Source organism: Pleurodeles waltl, chromosome 8 (genome assembly GCF_031143425.1).
Source record: "Pleurodeles waltl isolate 20211129_DDA chromosome 8, aPleWal1.hap1.20221129, whole genome shotgun sequence".
NCBI lineage: Eukaryota > Metazoa > Chordata > Amphibia > Caudata > Salamandridae > Pleurodeles > Pleurodeles waltl.
In genome coordinates this window covers 599,032,946-599,053,778 of record NC_090447.1, presented here as the reverse complement: position 1 = coordinate 599,053,778, position 20,833 = coordinate 599,032,946, and the positions used below count along the sequence as shown (strand labels likewise).

Sequence of the window (20,833 nt, the reverse complement as noted above, 5' to 3'; positions counted from 1 at the left end):
TATTGTTTATGTTCAACTCATGCCCCCTTTCCTGTAAAACCTTTAGATATGGGTACTAACAAATTAGCACCACAGTTGCTTGGTTAATTTGGGTGTAATATGTAAATATAATTGTGGTATATTAATATCCAAGGTATTTGAAAGGCCGATTAGTTTTTACCTTATAGGCGCTCACTTATTTATTACAGTTTGGTGTGCGGGATACTATGTCACCATCATGCTCGATATCCTGTTTTTTGTCTGAACTGTGCATTACAGACTGTCATATAGTGGGCTGGATATCAGCCACATTTGTGACGAGTATCCCATTCTCCATACTCTAAAGAAGGCCCCAAATTGCGAACACCCAATTCTTCATATAGAACTTAGGAGTTATGTATACTTTATGTGTGTAACAAGCTTGCCCCTTATATTTTGGCATATTTAAAGTAGCGTTTTTCATTGCCAGAACAGTGATCGTGCTTAATTAATAACTGTTGCCAGATCCAGCACCAAAAATAGTTTTGTGAAGAGCCTCTTTAAATTTCACTACTGTTGATAGATTTTTTTTATTTATTTTGCGTTTTGACAGTGCAGCTGTCAAACAGACGTTTATATATATATAGTTTGGGCTTTGGGTCTGCTCCTTTCAGTCACTGGCTTAAATCACCCCAGTCTCTTTCAACCATTGAGTTGAGACTTTATCAATCATATCTTATATCTGCCAGTGGAGTAGTCCTCTCTCACTTAATGCTGTTGACTGTTTGGGTGTATCCTTCCATCTTCATTCAAGAGCTTGCACTAAACTCAATGAAGGCCTACTTCACAACCATAACCCTCTCGGGACGCTCCTATTGAATCCCTATCCTGTGCTTTGCTTTAAGTTACAGATTAAACTCAGACTGTGTCTGCCAATGCTTATTTATTCTTTAAGTAAGCTTGGTTTGGAGTTTTCAGTTCGGTATTTCCTAACTGATTGTTTGGCTGCTTTGCTACACATAATACTTCACACAGTTTTGCTCTATGAGTTCCAATTGCTGTTCAGGCCTAGCTACCCAAATTGAGCCAGTGATGCACTTAGGGAAAATTACTTATATTTGTGGGTTCCTCTCTTTATGCAATGGAAGAGCTCAGTGGCAGTTCACATAAAATATGTAAAACTTCAGTCCACCATCTGCCCTTCTCATTCCCTAAAACTTGAAGTGTAATCCTGGAAACATGGGAATGAAACCCTTGATAAGTGTGGGCAGTGGAGCTGTATGACAGATAACTGGTCACAGGGAATATTTGTCTCCCACTTAAAAAACAATCTTAAAAATATTCAGAAGAGCAAATAGGTGCTCTTGTGAAGTTTAGACGGGTAGGATAAGACAAACTTGAGAGTAATGGGAACTCCAAAAAATACCCCTGTAGTGTATTTTATTTGCGTCTTTTTGTCATGAATGCCTGTGTAATGCAGGCCATAGCTCTAGAACAAACACACTATAGACATCAAAAAAATTCTGCCTAGTCTTTAAGAAATCTGGAAGACAGAGAAGGAGAGTGTGCTGGAATTATCCAAACAGGTGGAAGAGAACACTGTATTCGTACTTCAAGCGACAGCTATTCATTGCTATTCCTATTCTACTGGGATTAGGAGTGAGTTTTCAGTCAAAGCTTATTTTTATACTTAGAATCTGATCTCTCTGTGCTAAGGCATAGTGAAGAAAATGGTTTTAAGTCTGGATTGTGTTAGGGAGACCAAATAATTTACACTAGATTTAAAGACGTTCTCTACCACAAAATGCCTGATACCATGTACTAGATTAGAGCAATAAAAACCATTTAGAAGTTTTTGAACAAGGTAGGTGACTACAGACAATGGGGGTTATTCTAACTTTGGAGGAGGTGTTAATCCGTCCCAAAAGTGACGGAAAAGTGACGGATTTACCACCAGCCGTATTACGAGTCCATTATATCCTATGGAACTCGTAATACGGCTGGTGGTATATCCGTCACTTTACCGTCACTTTTGGGACGGATTAACACTCCTCCAAAGTTAGAATAACCCCCAATTTCTTTTGGTGTACGTAATTGATATTACATGTTTGTGAAAGTTTGTTCAGCCTGGTCTTTAGCCACACAGCGTGACTTCTGCTACATCAGGATTAAACAGAAGAAAGCTGTTCGATCTCACACTTGCATCTTTTAACATACAGATGGTCAGAGTCCAGGTCACTGCCCTTTGGCATCTGGATGGAGATCTGCAATCTTCTACTTTTGTATGATAACCCCCTCCATATATTTTTACAAGGCTTGCCAGAAACGGTGCGACTTTTGTACTCCATAATTTCTGGTGGTATACTGTGAAGTTGGTTTAGAATCCGTAGCATATATGTTCACCATTTGAAAAAAGTCTGCAACATATCATGGACTAATGACGAAAATAGAAACACATTGAGGCATGGGGAACATCACTGAAAGTGGTGACACAAATCAACACTGTGGGATGGGAGGGTGTACTGGACTGGTTGTTAGAAACCACCCCAAGCAATGTCAATCAGGTACAAATCAATAAGGACACTTGGTAAGGAGCAACATACTGGTAGTGGGTACAATTAGCTTTGTTAAAATCTGAGTGTAAGCACATTTATCAGCAATAATGGATATACAATGGCTTATATGTTAGAAGAAGAATAGATATAGTATATTATAAGAAGGTTAAAATCACTTATGATACAGTGAATATGAGGCACAAACGTAATTTTGTCAATTAAACTACCACAAGAAAATCCACCCTTTCACCCTCGATGATGAACCCAATGGCAGAATAATCACAGAATGATATACAAGTATACCGTGCAATACTAGTACAAGAGTGGTGTCTGGAATCAATTGCAATGCGGTTATTCGAAGATGCAATAATGATACTCTAGTAAATCAAGATAGAGCATTAGAGTCAGACCCTTCCCCTGAGACAGCTGCAACCCCTCCTTTGATATACTAAAAACTGGCTTGCCCAACATTCTGTTCCCTTCTCGCTGGTTCTTCCACTGTTGTCTCTATTTACAACTTTGCTCTTATTGGTACCCATCAGTCATCCTCCCTGGGTCTTCAAACTACTCTTAAGCCTTTTCAGGATCATGACACCCTCATCGGAATATCTCCCACAAGTCACATGGTTGCCTGGTATGGTAAACAGAGCACCTCAGAAGATAGCTGCGCCTATAGAGTGTCGAAAAACAATCACCACAAGCTTAGCACAGTGCATAGGTTTTTTTGTATGCATTTTCACTTATCAACACTGGCTATGAGCTAGTAAACCCTTTTGCATCACATTGTCTTCCGCACACTAAGCCTATACTGCACAGGGGGGTTGGGCTAGAGGTAGGACTGTGCTTAATGACTCCTGAAGAACAACAGCCAGGTTGTCCATTGTACTACTGCACCAGCCAGAGGTTAATAAGCAGAAGTGACATAGACAAATTTGGAGTACGAAAAAATTCCTTATTGTATTTATGCTTATTCGAACCTGCAGGTAAGTGTGAATAACTGAAATGTGCAGAACCTGTTAATAACTTGTTGTGGTGCCTAGGTCACAAACTTCATGTGCAGTTCTCTCACATTTGTTGGGATCATGAGCACCTTGTTCAAAATAGTAATAATGCTTGTGAAAAATCTGGAGGCAGCAAAAGCAGTGGCTGTCAACACCTCCCTCATTGTGACTATGGGCCTGATGTACAAAGTGTTGTAATGGTCACAAACTCTTAGATTTGGTAAATCTCAGAGTTTGCAACCGCTAAAACCCTTTTTGAAATTTACTAAACCCAGTTAAGGATTCGAAATAGGCTTTTCAGATCATGAAATGGGTTTAGAAAACATTAAGGAATCGCTATCTGGAAGGGGCGTGTTAAAGGCATTACTTCCAAACTGTGATTCCGAAAGGCAGCAGTTCTTAACCTTTTGACTTCTGTGGACCCCCCCCCCCCCCCTTTATCATTACTGGAAGCCATGGCCCCCAACTGAATCATTATTGGAATCCAGGAACCCCTCACTGAGCCATTACTGGAAGCTGGGGGCCCAGCCTAAACATTGCTGATGATTTGAACTGCTAAACAATACACAAAAAAGACAGAAACAAGCATTCCATCAAACACACACACAAATAACATATTGTATTTAATTTGCAAATAAATATAAATAAAAAATCAAATAAAATAAAAATTAACAGGAAGGTTGGAGCTTTTCTAAAGTCAAGTGAAACCACACATTGTCCATACTGTATTCTGGTTGATGCATCTTCACTGGTCTCACAAATCAATCTGGGGATAATAATTTAATTTGTAGCCTCTAATTTCATATTCTTTGACATTTACAGTACATTTTAACATTTTCAGTTGTACATTTTGCCACTTTATTTATATGCACTTTATATAATGTATTAATATTATTTAGTTTTTCTATGCAGTTACGGGCCCCCTGAGGAGGCTTCGTGGACCCCTAGGGATCCCCGGACCACAGGTTGGGAACCACTGCCATAAGGTATGTATTAATGTTTTCCCACATATGCAAAGGATGTGGTAAGCCATTGACAAACAGGAAGGGGACCCCAGCGGATCGATTCCCCTTTGTGAATGTTGATAAAAATGTTTTCTGTGAGTAGGCAGTGGTCCATTTGACCACTGCCTACTCATAATAAATGTTTGTTCACCTTTTACCCTTTTACTTTATGGGGTCCTTTTTCTCTTTTAGGAAAACGGGCTGCATTAAACAAACAAAAAAAAAGATTTCTTTATTAAACAGCAGTCACAGGCTTGGGGTCTGCTGACCCCAGCAGGCCACCATCCCAGTGATTGTGAACAATTACAGATGGTCAAAATGTGTGACCTGCCTCATGCAAATTAATGAGGTAGGTTGGACTGCGACCTAATACGACTTGGAATGCTGTGAGCCCCCCTCTCAGTACCTAGATCGGTTCAACAAAATTCCTTTCAATTTGCAAATAGTTGGCCGAGCAATTTGTGTCCACTTTTCGCAAATGGGATTTTTTTACATCAGGCCCTTAAGCACAAAAGCAGACAATGATTTAAGGATCCCCAAATTGATTTTGCTGCGCTGGTCCTAAAAAGTGCGGGACACGAGACAGATAGCCTCAACTACCCTCCAGCCACCTCACCTTTACCAATACCATGCAGGGCTCAGTTCGCCTGCTGTTGCCAAAAATGTAATTCTTGTAGTTATGTTCTATTTAATGCCACAAACCATTTCTTGACATAAACTAGGGTAAATACATACCAGGCGATGACAACCGATCTTGATAGTCTGGTACGTAAGGGTTGAGAGACTTCATCAGGGAAAATATGGAAAGTGCAAAAAGCCCAATTATCACCACATAGAAGGCGACGTAGTACAGACTGATGTATACTGTGGAGGCAAACAAAGGGAGGCATTAGGGTACGGGGGCACATCCATTCGAGTCAAATTTGATATTGTGTATCACTGGGCCTAGAAAGGCTCCATGCCAAAGTATTTCAAACTAATTCCGTACTTTTGTATTAACCGACAAGAATTTTCAAACATATATTAGTTTGTTTATTCAGCTGGTCAAGTAGCTGCCATCTCTGTGCGTGAAATGCAAATCTTACGTATGAAGGAATAACTCACACAGCCCTTCATTCTTATGAGGAAGATATATTGAGTGTCATCAAGCTGGGTAATACTAACACCTGTTTATTTTAGCATTGCAAAAAGGCAAAAGTGAAGTAGTAAGCGCTATAAAAGAAGAGGTGATCGTGTTAACAGTAATTATCACATTATCGCTAATATCTCCGTCTTGAATTAATTCAGTTTAAGTCTAAATAGGTGTTATTTCTTCCTGGTGAATGCCATTTAACCCAGACTAGGCCAGTTGTGAATCTGGAAGAATCCTAGCTTCCGTTCCATTGTTTGTGTCTGTGGTTCAGTATCCTTGGACAACATCCAGACGTGTCCCTCGCGCTCTTCTTTGGGGGGGACTGCCTTGGCGCTCAGACCAAGCTCACCCTTATTGACCATGAAAGCAGGTGTGCTGCAGCCCCCTCGGTCTTTACCAAGAAGTAGAGTAGGGCCAGAGAGAAAATGGGCGCACCAGCACCAGAGAGGCCTGCTCATTGAGTAGAGTCCGACAAATCTTACCATCAGCTAGAGAAGGATGCTGAGACCAGTGAGATGGATTAGGTCTGGGGTGGAGGTCGTGAGTATAACAAGCATTGGTAAGTGCATTGGGTTTCACCTATGTGATTAATAATAATTTTATTCCCTAAGTTTTGTCTTGTTGAGCAGTTGTGTAATATTAGTTAAAGAAACTCCGTAAAAGTATTCAGATTTTTTACTGAGAAAGGCAATATATTGTACACGAACTGGAGGTAATATAAAGTGGGTGGGTAAAACAAAAAGCAGAGAGGAGGATGTGGCTGGTGAAAGACATGCATATTTCAGTCCGCAGGCATTGGGTAGGACAGGTGGTGAGCTTGCGTGTGGGATTCCATCATAGTCATTGCTTCCCGCATTTCTCTTTTAATACAAAGGTTTGCAATGGCAGTACTAGCCAAAAGTATTAACAAAAATCGAAAAACCATGTGTTCATTGCCACAACATTTAATTTATGCTGGAATGCCTCCTTGATTCCTATGTGTATATGTTTAAGTGTGCATGCTTACACTCTCACTGCATCACATTTCTGCAAGGACTATAAATAAAAATAACACATGAAAGAAATGTACTCATTTTATAAAAATGAAAAAAAAAATAGAATCTTTGGCACGTGGACATAAAATTCTATTAGAATAAAAAAAATGTCCTTGTGTTTTTTGTTGTTAAAATAGGAACGTTGTTCTTTCCTACCTTTTTGATTTTTGTGCAATGCCCTGAAAGAGTAAGGAAGCATTAAAAGCACTAGCATCATAAATAATTTATTCCAGTGTATCACAAACAAACGCCAATGTGTACTATGTTGGGTGCTCGGATTTTCTTTCTTCAACAAATGAAAGAGGAAACTGGATGAGACTAGACAGAACCTTCAGCTGACGCTGCCGATAATCAGTCTGGACAGAAGCCGAGAAGCGTTCTTGGTAGCTCCGTGAATCGATGAGCTTCTTTATAAATCGAGGAGTCGCAGAAAATGATTTGCTGCATTTCTTCTGTCTGCTAGTGGGTGGTTGCAAGAAATCAGTTTACATAAATTACCACTTTAACTTTATTTGTGTAACTGATCACAAAACAAACCGTATAAAACCTGAATTTACCATCTGTTGAAAATAGAAACTGGCGATAACTCCAACTGTCCAACTTTTTTGATATGATCAGTAGGACACAGCGGGGCATATTTATACTCTGTTTGCACCGAATTAGCGTAATTTTTTTTACTCTTATTCGGTGCAAAACTAACTCCATATTTATACTTTGGTGCTAGATCCGTCTAGCACCAAATTTATGGAGTTAAAGTCATTTTTTGGAAGTGGAAAGCTACCCTTGCCTTAATGAGATGCAAGGTAGGCGTTCCCGTGCAAAAAATTACTCTATCGCCTTAAAGCCATATTTATACTCCCATGCAAAAATGGTGCACAGGAGGGGTCAAAAAATGGTGCAAAGCCTGCTTTGCCCTGTTTTTTAACTCCTGGGTCAGGGCAGGCACTGGGAGACCTGTGGGCCTATTTCCATGGTGGAACACCATGGAGTAAGCCCACAGGTGTCCTTGCCAGGCCCCAGGGGTACCCCCACCCACGCCAGAGGAACTGCAGAGGAGGGGGGACCCCATCCCAGGTAAGTACAGATAAGTACAGGTAAGTATTGCATTTTATTTTTTAAAGTGCCATAGGGGGCCGTGTAATGGGCCGCCATAAATGGCACAGGGTGCAATGGCCATCCCCAAGGGACCCTTGTCCCCTGTGCTGGCCATTGGGGTGGTGGGCATGACTCCTGACTTTTCTAAGGTAGGAGTCATGTAGCATGGTAGGTTCAGCACCATAAAATGACGCTAATCTGGTTAGAGTCATTTTCTTTTACTCTAATCTGCATAAAGTCGTTTTTTGGGGCTAAACCCCCTTCTTCGATACTGCCAGTCCCACCCGACTAAAGTCATTTTTTTTACTCTAGCCTACCCTTTGCACCGGCTTGCACCATTCCATAAATATGGTGCCCGGCTGGTGCACAGAAATGGTGCAAGCCGGTGCTAAACTTTTTGGTGCAAAACTGCTTTAGTGCAGTTTTGCACCAAAAAAGTATAAATAAGGATCCGTTTTTTGTCTTGCTATTTTTTCAGAATGAAACATAACTGTTAGTAGAAGAAGCCAAGTCTTCGGCATGATTGAGGTAAAATATATCATGAAAGTAATTCCTTCACAGCTGATCTGTGTAACATTAGATGTTAGTTTCGTTTATTGCCTTAAGTCACAATGTTAGACCAAAAGCAGCAGCTGGGAGTGCACACCGTAACTCTAAAACAATAAATGAAAATACAGTGGCGGCGCTCAATCAATTAGAATGCACGCGGCCTTCGAGAAGAGGGAACCAAACCCTCGTGTTTCTTAAGTAAAAACAAGACGAGGATGGGAAAGAAACTCGAAAAGAAAAATTAAGTGAGCACGGACAAGGCCCAGAATCTACAACGTACTTGTGGCACAAATGATCACAGAGCCGCAATTGTGTGGTGGGAAGTTCACATTAAACCACCAGGCAATTGTACGAACAAACGGAGTGGGTAGCAATCCCAGGTCAAACAGGATGACTTTAGAAGCCATCCCAGAGTCATTGGATGATCATCCAACTACTGTAGAAGTCATTTACACGTCATCAGACATCATCAACCCCCTGAAGTCATCAACAAGGTTTAGAAATTTCTGCCTGATGATTTGAAAATGACTTGAAAATGAGCATCTGATGACTTCACCAGATGTTATCGTCCCTGATGATCTGAGGATGAGTATTTGATTACTTCTCAAGATTAGAGTATTCCTGATGACTTGAGGATGATTTGAAGACGACTATTTTGTTACTTCATAGGCATTAACAACGTGAAATTGGCCTTAATGGTCTGGTGATGATTTACTCATTACTTTACGACCCTTTCTCCACTTTGGGTTCATTTTGTTAGAAAAATGAAACCTAAATGATAATTTCCAAATAAATTGTTCATTAGTGGACAATGAACAGCATTATCTATTCCATACATTTTCTGTTATATGTAAATAAGCATACAATGTTTTCTGTACTGAAGGTTGTTGTAGGATAATATATTTATTGGCTTTTTTAAATTTAAACTGATTTTATAAAAGTGAAAGCAATCACCCAGTGTTAAAATGAGCAATACTTAATTTTAATAAATATTCTAATTGAGTAGTATAGAAAGGGCATTTAGATTAAGTGGCACTGCTTCAGGGTTAACTTATAGTATGGACAGGCACATAATGTGGTTCATTCTGTGCTTTATAGCAACCCTGACATATTAACTAGGGGTGTGTGAACATCACAATTTATTTTAAAGTTCCTGGTTAGAGATAACCCCTTATTAGAGCCTGAGCCGCAAAAAAACAAAAACCTGCTCCATCTACCCTCTTTTTCCCTGGAAAAGGCACTTTATCTGAGCCATATCCATCTTCCCCAGAGCTTGAATCAGATACTCCAGCACTTGCACCGTCACCATGCCTCTCTCTCTGTAGCTCAGAATGCTAAATGGTGTGGCATCCTGCAGTGAGGAAGTAGTCCAGTGTTCAGGGCAGTGGTGATTTTTGTCTGTGTGAAATCAAGCAAAGTTGGGAACCTTTGCACTCCTTTGAGGTGACAAGAAATTAGAACCAATCTCGATGAAACAGAGACTGCGATATTATGCAAAAATGAACAAGGGGCACAATAACTCTGCTCTGCATTAAACCAGCTTATAAAAGTTGAGTGCAAAGTTAGTGTGCTTTGTTTGACCTGGTCTGAAAGCTTCGCTCCATGCGTCCCCCGCGACTTTTTTTTGACCCAACAGCACACGTAGTTTGATTTGTCCCCATTAAAAATTAGCTCTGCCAAGTACCACACACCTCTGGCTAAATGAAAGAATATTCTAACATTCCCCGGATTACCACAACGTCTAAATTAATCATGAATATCGGGTGCGCTCAGATTCTTTTGTTCGCTCCAAGCACCAAAGACTGCGCCTCACCTACTTGCTATATGAACTAATCACAGGGTCACCAATGTGAGGTCAATTTCTATCAGTACATATCTGAATTCTTTGCACTGTAATTCATGCCCTACACTCCTTGCTAGTCACGTGCACGGACCGTAACACAACTAACAGCCCTGTTGCTGTACATCCTAAACTTTTAATGTGCCATGTTGGAGTGTTTATAAAGGATCTCTTAGAACCATCACTCACTGCACCTTAGTAATTATATGCTACATACGGCCGAGCTTCGCAGAGTAGAAATTCTGAGGCACAACCTTCACTAAGCCAGCTTTCAGAATTGTATTACTGCCAGGATTTGTACCTCACTATGCCCCCATCTCACAATGGTATCTATTCTTGTCCACTGAATCCAAACACTGCGAAGTTCTTGCAGCTCTCTCCTTTCTCTGTTAGCAGCAGGGAGGTACTCCCGACCTCTCTTCTTGCCCTGCTACTCACCAGTTTCCTCTGAATTGAGGCAGAAATGCCAGATGCCACTCTGCAGCTCGACATGCCAGAAGCCTCCCTCCACCACCCCTGTGTGTACTCTCAGATATCTCCAGCCCTGCAGATGCATCAGGGTCTGAAAGAGTAGAGCTGTAGAATGACTGCCACAGACACAGGATGAGGAGGTCAGGATACTAACTTGGATTGTTGTGGATTACCAGTGAATCATATATCCAGTGCTTAATTTGTAATTTAAGAGGTGCCGGTGCTCAAAGCTTCTCTTAAACACGAGGCTGCTGTAATTAAATCTGCCAGCACTGAATACTGAGGCAGCGTAATCCTGAAGCCATCTCGGGCCTCTTCAATCCATTTACGGCCACCCCTGCCCCTTCAGCTCATCCTGCAATTTTCTACTTTCTACCTTTGTGACGCTTTTTTGTTTTTCCTTCTTCTGTCTTTCCCATATGTGTCTTTTGCTCGCAGCAAATGCTTGAGGCATAAGAATAAGCCCCGGCCCTCACAAATAAGTGCCGGTGCTCAGCACCGGAAACAAGCACAAATTAAGCACTGCATATATCACATCTGGAGGACTGTTTAATTATTATCACTCTACATGTAAATTAAATTAAACTACATGTCCCAAAATGCAAGGTATTCTTGTTAAAACAGCAGAACAGAAAGTGTCAACCATGACTAGGAATCACACTTGTCACATAATGATTGTTAAGATATTTACTCAAAAAGCTATTGCATGAGTGCATCTAGTCCGTATTTTTGGCTTTGGATTCTGGGACTGTAGTCCTGATTTTATATTGGAATAAAGAGCACAAGTCCCAGAATGCAAAATTAAAAACCAGACTGGCACAGCTGTTCACGCAGGGTCTGGAAATGTGAGAGCACTGTTTTTCATTAGTTTTTATATAGCACTGGCTCAAAATGTATCTGCTACTGTCGGTTGTGATAAATTGTCAGTGAAAGCGTCACTTGTGAGACGTGGAAATGTCATAAATTACCGCACTGGAAGAATGAAAATGCCACACACACCAGACTGGAGGCTGGCAGCCCAGTGCTTCATTCCTGCCAGCATCTCATTGCCCCAGCCCCTCTTTCCTCGGAGTAGCACTATTGGGCTATTTTTGAGCTGAGCTATGTGTGGTTGGATTTGGGCTACCGTGCCTGTTCCTTACTCTGAGAACCTGGCTGGAGCGGAAGCGGAAGTAAAGTTGCAGTGTGACCCAGTGAGAAGAAGAAGCGCTGCTGTACCGGACTGTGCGCCGATTCATCGAATGAGAGGGAAAAAATGAACTCATTGTACCATTTCGTCGGTATTTTTGGGGGAGTGGGGAATTTTTTTGGGTGGGGGGGTGGGACATGAAAAGTGAGTTCGGTTTAAGTTCCTGCCTTTTCTCGCTCTTTAGGATACTTTGTAAGCACCGCGCTCTGATTGAAAGGCGGGAGTCTGCCTCTCTCTATCTCTTTATTCTGTTGCTTTGTTTGGGAGAAGTGTATATATGAGTCCACCTCTCCTCCGTGAGCTTTAACAAGTGCTGTACTCTTTTTGTAGTTGTGAGAATAAGACCCCATTGAAGCCAGGGTGCATTAACTCGCCTCTCATCATCAGCAGTTAAGAATCAGTTGAATTACGTGCTCTATGAATGAAAAGTGTGCGTGTGTGGGAGCGGTCGAATGTGGGATTTTTTGTTCTCCAAGCTAGATCCTGGACATGGCGTTTCGGTCAGAGCTGCTGGCCTTGGAACTTGGGACCCGGGTTGGAGTCTCCGCTCTGATCCACAGCCGGTGTTTCTCTCCATACAGCACTGCAGTACCTTTGGATTAAGTTAGCTGCTATATAAAACCGAAAGTAAAGAAAACATACTGGGACACTTTGGAGTGTCAGACCCTGATTCCCACCTTTAAACTAAATCCCGAATGCATTATTGATACTATAGTAGCTCTTATCAGGCATGCCTTTTGTGCCAGGAGAACAAATATTGTTGATGAAAGAAAATCATGTCACGGTGGAAGAATCACTATTGTGTGTCTGCGCCTGTCATCTCTCAACTTTATATATTTTATAGCTATATATGTAAATTATACAGTAGAGGCATACACTTTCTCGCTCTCCCTCACCATGTACTTTTCTTCCTTCCCATTTTCTGACGCTCCTTCCCTATTATCCACTCTTTATTGCTCTGCCCTCCGTATGCTTTCGCTCCACTTTCCCCTCACAAACTACTACTACCTTTCTGTCTTTTCCATTAACTTTACTTTCTCTCCCCTTCACGCATTCCTTTAAGGGTAGGTTTTTTCGACTCCCTTCCCTTTCCACTTTTAATTTTCATCATGCTCCTTTCTTGCACAGCAATATCTTTCTTTCCCTGTTCTCTATGCTCGTTTCTTATCTTCCCTATCTGTCTTTGGCTCCCTGTTCGACATCCCCTTCTAAACTCTCCCTTTTATCTGTTTATAAGATGCCTATTCGCTGTGGGAATGCATTTTACATTTTTGTGCTGAACTGCTGTCACCCACAACTGTTTTTTCAGGATTCCACTGCCTAACCCCGTTCTCACAGAGACTCTTGTCAAACCGCAGCATGGTGTCTTCTTCAGACAGAGCCCACTGCAACTGAACTTAAAACAGTTGCCTCCCTCACCAGTATAGGCCACGAAACATAGTCACTCTGATGCTAATGGTACTGATCGGCAATGGACCCCCACCCCCAAGGTGAGCGATAGACCAGGTTTACACTTTACAAGTAGGTGGCGGTGAGGATACCTCTCTTGGGGCCAGATGTAGCAACCCTTTTGCGAGTCGCAAACGGCGAAAATCGCCGTTTGCGACTCGCAAACGTGGGTTTGCTATTCACAAATGCATATTGCGAGTCGTTACCGACTCGCAATATGCATTTGCGACTTGCAAATAGGAAGGGGTGTTCCCTTCCTATTTGCGAGTCGGAGTGGTATGCAACTCCATTTGCGACCGCGTACGCGGTCGCAAATGGAGTCGCAGTTACCATCCACTTGAAGTGGATGGTAACCCACTCGCAAACGGGAAGGGGTCCCCATGGGACCCCTTCCCCTTTGTGACTGGACCCCATATTATTTTTTCAGGGCAGGGAGTGGTCCAAGGGACCACTCCCTGCCCTGAAAAATCCGAAACTAAAGGTTTCGTTTTTTTTTGTAGTGCAGCTCGTTTTCCCTTAGGGAAAACGGGCTACACTTAAAAAAAAAAAAACCTGCTTTATTGAACAGCAGGTCGCTAACATGGAGGCCTGCTGACGTCAGCAGGCCTCCATGTTAGCGAGTGCCTATACTGGCAATGGGGCCGCAATTTGCGACCCACCTCATGAATATTCATGAGGTGGGTCATTGCGACCCCATTGCGAGTTGCAGTCGGTGTCTGAGACACCGTACTGCATAGCAATTTGCGACTTGCAAATTGCGAGTCGCAGGGACTCGCAATTTGCAAGTCGCAAATTGCATTTTTGCTACATCTGGCCCTTGGTCTTTTTTTTTGTGTTTCCATTCTGTCCGATAAAGAAGCATTCTCTTTTCTTTTTGTTCTATATACCTCAGACTCGAGCCATAAGTACTCTTTTCACCCTTTTTATGCATCGTTTTACAACTCTTCACCTTCCACTCTCGACCCGGTGCAGCTTGCTTTCTTCATCCTAACCCTCAATTTTCCAGCTAGTGTTCGTCCTTTACATGCTTTCTTTTTTCAAGTTTGCTCAGAGTTGGACTGGCCTCAGCTTCCAACAACAACTGGTCTGATAGGTCAGTATACAGAGCAGTGTTTTTTAGTTGTTTGTGGTCTTCGTGGGACACTTTTTCCTCTTGCTTTCCCTGTTAGTACCACAATATTTCCTGCAGCAAGCATAGACAAATGCAGGTCTCATACCTTGAGAAGCACCTTTACAAATGTCTATAACTGCCCAGATTTTACACTTTGGCCACAATTTTCAGCTGGCTGATTCACTAATGGGTCCACTTTTATTTTAGTGCCAGGCCCTATTTTCTTTCCAATCTGACCCTGCGGCCGCGCTACAAACTGTACATCCGCTGGACACCTGTCCACCATGTGCCTGCTGTCTCTACTCACCACCTGCATTATGTGCCCTGTACTCCGTCTTAATCCACTTCCTAATCTTTTATCAGCCACTTTCACTCTCCAAATCTGATCTCTACCGTGTACATTGCTGTCCACATCAGGCATCCTCTCTATACTGCACATGTGCCCTTCACCCTCTAGAAACCCTTGCCACCCTCTTTGTTCACTCTTTCCCCCTTATTGTTTCTCAGACCTTCATTTGCTCTCTTCCCTTTGCACACAGCGTAAGTGCTGTCCACCGCATGCAGCCACTCTCCACCCTCAACATTACCCTTTAAATCTGCTTGTCCACCTGCACATGTGCTCACTCCATCCAGATATGTTCTACTTCCCAGATGCTTTCCACCCCTTCCAAAGGCTATTCACCCAGTAGACCCACACTTCCTAATCTCTCTCCACTTTGAACTCTAAACTAAGACTATATGTGGTCCATACCCACTTTACATCCATTCTCCACCCACGTCATCACATTTATGTGGAAACTCAACATCTGCACTTCTCTTTTTTTTTTTTTACCTTGGCATTCCATGGTCTACATCTATTCTCTAGAGTTGATCAATCAATCTCCCCATTCTGTTCTCTTTTTCATCCTCTTTCAACCTTATTTGTCCATTGCCTAAGTGTGAGAAAGTAGCTTCTTTCTAGCATGGTTACCCCCACTTTTGGCCTGTTTGTGATTGTTTGTCAGTGTTTGTCAATGTGTTTTTACTGTCTCACTGGGATCCGGCTAGCCAGGACCCCAGTGCTCATAGTTTGTGGCCTATGTGTATGTTGTCAGTATGCTTAACTGTGTCACTGAAGTTCTTCTAACCAGAACTCCTGTGCTTATGCTCTCTCTACTTACTAAATTAGTCACCATAGATTAGTGACCCCATGTTCCAATTCTAAATGGCACTCTGAACCCCCCCCCTTATAAGTCCCTAGTATATGGTACCTAGGGAATTGGGGTACCAGGAGATCCTTATAGGCTGCAGCATTTCTTTTGCCACCCATAAGGAGCTCAGACAAACCTTTCTTCAGGACTGCCACTGCAGCCTGAGTGAAATAGTGCTTACACTATTTCACAGCCCTTTTCACTGCACTTAAGTAACTTATAAGTAACCTATATGTCTAACCTTCATTTACTGAAGGCTAGGTGCAAAGTTACCAAGTGTGAGGGCACCCTTGCACTAGCAAAGGTGTCCCCACGCTGTCTAGGTCTAATCCCCCTGAGTGCGGGGATACCATTACACGCGTGCACTACAGATACGTCAATACATATATGTAGCTTCACAACGGTAACTCTGAATATGGCCATGTAAGGTGTCTAAGATCATGGAATTGCCCCCCCCCCCACCATTGCAAATCTGGTATTGGGGGGGCAATCCCATGCATCCTGAGGGCTCCACCATGGACACCCTTTACTGCCAAACCAGCTCTCTGAGGTTTCTACTGCAGCCCCAGCTGCAGCCACCTCACAGACAGCTTTCTGCGCTCCTGGGGACTGAGCAGCTCAGTCCCAGGAAGACAGAACAATGCATTTCCTTTGGGAGGAGGGTGTTATACCCACTCCCCCTGGAAATGGGTGTTACAGGTTTGAGAGGTGTAGCCTTCCAGAGCCTCTGGAAATGCTTTGAAGGGCACAGATGGTGCACTCCTTGCATAAGCCAGTCTACACCGGTTCAGGGACCCCATCCCTGCTCTGGCATGAAACTGGACAAAGGAAAGGGGAGTGACCACTCCCCTGTCCATCACCATCCCAGGGGTGGTGACCAGAGCTCCTCCAGTGTTTCCCGGGTGTTAGCCGTCTTGGATTCCAAGGTGTTGGGACACTCTGGGGACCTGAGTGGCCAGTGCCAGCAGGTGTCATCAGAGACCCCTCCTGATAGGTTGGTTGGGGCTCTTGTCGTTCCTGGAACCTTCTGCAACATCTGGACTTTGTCTCCTCTCTTCACCGGTCTTCAGGTCCAGGAATCCACCCGTTGTTGATTACAGTCCTGCTTGGTTCTTGCAAAATCTCTTATCATGACTCAGTGTGTCCTGAGGAAACTTGCAGTACTTTACTCCTACTTTCCTGGGCTCTGGGGTCGGGTACATCACTTACCTTTTCTTACACTCCCAGTGCCCCTCTACATTTGCCTAGGGGGAATTCGTGATTCACATTCCACTTTCTTAGTATATGGATTGTGTTGCCCCCAGGCCTATTGCATTCTATTGTATTTTCTACTGTTTGCACTATTCTGACTGTTTACTCACCTGATTTTAGTTACTAGTGTATGTATTGTGTATAATACTTACCTCCAGAAGGAGTATTGCCTCTAAGATATTTTTGGCCTTGTGTCGCTAAAATAAAGTACCTTTATTTTTGGTAACACTGAGTATTGTCTTTTATTGTGTATAAGTACTGTGTAACTATATTGGTATTGCAGGAGCTTTGCATGTCTCCTAGTTCAGACTAAGCTGCTCAGCTACAGCTACCTCTAGACAGCCTAAGCTGCTAGAACACTGTCTACATTTCACTAATAAGGGATAACTGGACCTGGTGTAAGTACCTTAGGTACCCACTACAAACCAGGCCAGCCTCCTACACTAAGCTTCACATCTTCCCTCCACATGCCTTTTTCACCTTCTGCTGCAGTCCACCTTTCCTTTCCACCATTTATACACGTCCCCCACTCCCATTTGTGATCCATACTGAGCACTCCATACGCAGTTGCTCCTCCACCCTCCTAGTGCACTTTGTACCCTCTATGCCACTCAACTTTACTCCATTGTATGCCACTCCACTCTACAACATTGGTTTCCCATCGTTTTAGAACCACAACCCAATTTTTAATACAGCAAACATATGAGACCCACTTAGCTTTAATGGACATGAGACAAGTGTTTTTTTTGTTTTGTTTTTAAATCGAAGTAGTCCATCGTGTGGCAGCACATTGTTATTTGCAGGCTGCACATTTTCCATTGAAATGGTCACTAAGGCCCATATTTATACTTTTTTAGCGCCGCATTTGCGCCGCTTTTTGGCGCAAACTTACAAAATACAATTGTATTTTGCAAGTTTGCGCCGTTTTTGCTTCAAAAAATGACGCAAATGCAGCGCTAAAAAAGTATAAATATGGCTCTAAATGTGCAAAAGCATACCGTTTTAGAGATGACACTATATTGAACACAAAATGATAATAATGTGTGGAAAACGAGTTCAGGGAATATTTCTGTGCAACACCAAGTAGTATCTTAATTTGTTCTGATCCAACTAAAATATTTGTTTCTGTCACACTTCAGAATTACCAAAAAAGTGCTACAGTTTGCTTCCCTAACTGGTGAATGTGTACAGTTTATTGACAGATGTTTACATGTTGTGAGTTAGGTAAAAATCACATCCTCCAGCTTCCCTTTTACTCTTCATGTACCCCAGGAGCACATCATACTCCCTTACTACACACTGTATATCAGCTTTCACACCTGCTCATCCACTCTTCATCAGGTACACCTGATCATCCACTCTCCACCAAGTATCTCCACATATCTCTCCTCCACATCGTGCTGCACTCTGTACATGCGCTCCCCACATTCATTTTTTGTTTGTATGTTTGATCTCTACCATCCACATGTATATTCTACCCAGCACTTGTACTGCTAGTGTATATATATTGTTCACCCACTGGATCCACCATCTGTATCTGTTGTTCACCTCGATCTAAGCCTTCTGCATCCGCTCTCCAAGTTTCATATCCACCCAGAACGCTGTTTATCTGTTCTCGACGAGCCAATCCAGTCACCACCTCTTCTCTCATTGCACTTCATCCACCTCTGCACCACCTTATCTGCTAACTACTCTACGTACCAACTCCCAGCTATTTTCATTCTCTCCCCATTACAACTGCTAATAATACCATTTAAGTTCCCTCTTTCTGAACTTTCTAGCCTTTAAATTCATCCTCTACATCCACTCTTTTCCCACAACATGAGCTTTCCATTTCCACTAAACAGCCATTGACATTCCACTTCTTCTCATCTATGGCTTCCAAAAATCACTCTCTATCTCTTGGAACTGCTGACCAGCTGCTGCCCCCTACTTCAGATCTGATCTTCAGTCATGCTCTTCACAGAAGCTCTCCATATCAACTCAGCGTCCACTGTGCCCTGGGCTCGTTACATGCACTCTTTACATCTACTATCCAAAATTGCTCTGCCCAGCGTATATCAAACACCATATCCTTACTCTTCTGTCCAATGCTGCACTGTTCTACCATCCACAAACAGGACTCAACTCTTGACCTAATTACTTACCTTGACACTGGGACACCTACAGCCCCATACCCCCTCCCCTTCCTATGTTAGTATCTCCTCTCCACAGTCAGCCTCTGCTATCTACATAGACTTTCCACATGAATATCCTCTTACACCGTATAGCAGAATAGTTCAACATCCACTTACACTTAAAGCCCATGCTCAGTCTCAACACGAACTATACCATTTGCCAAATGTGATTTAGAACACTTCTCACTTTATGCCTTACTAACTGCCACACGTGTAGCACTGTCAGAAATTAAAGCTCCCCAATCCTTCACCCACACTCACTGATAATACTCAATCACCTAAATCCACTTAAGCCATATGCTTACCATTCATGCAATCCCAATACAGCGCTACACACAGCACAACTTAATAAAACACTCTCATGAACACTTACCAAGAGATAATTAGAATACAACTTGAGACACCCTCTACTCTTTGACTACTATTGATGTTATTTATTCAACATCAATAGTAGTCAAACAGCCACTGTAAATACCACAATTTCCCTTGGCCACTCACACCCACTCACTGCTCACACTGTACCATTAACACACACAACACCATATACGAGCATGCCCATACACACCAAAGCCATTCACAGTAAAACTCTCTGCTGTCACCCTACTGCATTGAGTATATTGCCCTCTTACCCAATGCGGAACTCATATGAATTCCTCTCACAATACTTAACAACAGTCTCTCATCTTTAGCTCCTCAGTGCTGCTCTACACATCTGTGAAATTAACATGATAGTTTCAATTTAGAGAAAAATAATGATACTATACATCAATGAAAGCTGCTGTGAATCCCTTTAAATTGGGAATGATGTATGAAAATGTGATTTTTGTTACTCCCAATTTATTTTTTACATTTACGGTTATCATAGTTAGTAGTTTCTGTAAGTTACTAGAATTGTAGTAGTACCAGAACATTGTGTCTGGCAGATGTCTGATATACACTAATTGTGGGCTTCTTTTTGCTTAATAGTACGGTTCAATGCTATTGAAGTCTACAGGAACTACCATGGGTGGGAGACCTATCAATCACAGAAAGTGACGGTGAAGCAACCATCATGGAATCATGTCGGAATAACCTATTCAGAAGCGCATGTGGCTCTATAGTTAAGTAATAAAGTGACATCCAGAAGTGGTCATAAAGTTACTGTGAAGTGATATAAACAAATCCTGAAATAATCATGAAGTCCTTATGGAGTAATCTAACTCCATTCCCAAATTGTCATGGAATCATCATGAACTAATCTGCACCCATCCCCTAGTTGTCATGGAGTCATCATGAAGTAATCTGCACTCATCCCCCAGTTGTCATTGAGTCATCATGAAGTAATCTGCTCTCATCCCCTAGATGTCATGGAGTCATCCTGTAGTTGTTAAAGATAATCACACATTTTCCAAGGAAGTAATCAGAAGGTTATCCTGAAGTAGTTACTGTGATGACTCTGGAATCATCTCATTTAAATATTTCACCCTATAGGCATACTTCAGGATGGTTTGGGATGACTTGACTGGATAATTACAGGAATAGCCCAGGCGAAGTCATCAGATGACCTCAAAATGACTCCAGGAAGATCTTCCTTTTTGACTTGGGATAGCAGTGTTTAAATAAAGCAAGAATTAAGTGGTGAAGGCAGAATAGCCAATCAATCGGCCCTTTCTGTATAAACCGGACACTCTGGGAACTGTAGTCTCACATAAGTAAATGAACACATAATTGTTTTGAACACACACGCAGCCGAAATTAACACCCAGAGGGGTGACAGAGTGCTCTGTTCCTGCGAGAATGAATCATGAGGGGCCAAGTTAGGGAGAAGGGGATGTCGGTAGAATGTAA

The 20,833-nt window shown here is 42.4% G+C and overlaps 1 protein-coding gene across 1 annotated transcript in view; it reads right to left on the bottom strand.

Annotated features, from left to right (window-relative positions):
• The window catches only part of ATP4B (ATPase H+/K+ transporting subunit beta), a 124,110-nt gene that overhangs the window by 94,611 nt on the left and 8,666 nt on the right, over nt 1-20,833 (bottom strand). Inside the window, exon 2 of the mRNA XM_069203492.1 lies at nt 5,254-5,382. Within this exon, the coding sequence (XP_069059593.1) occupies nt 5,254-5,382 (129 nt within the window). The remainder of the gene's footprint in view (nt 1-5,253; nt 5,383-20,833) is intronic.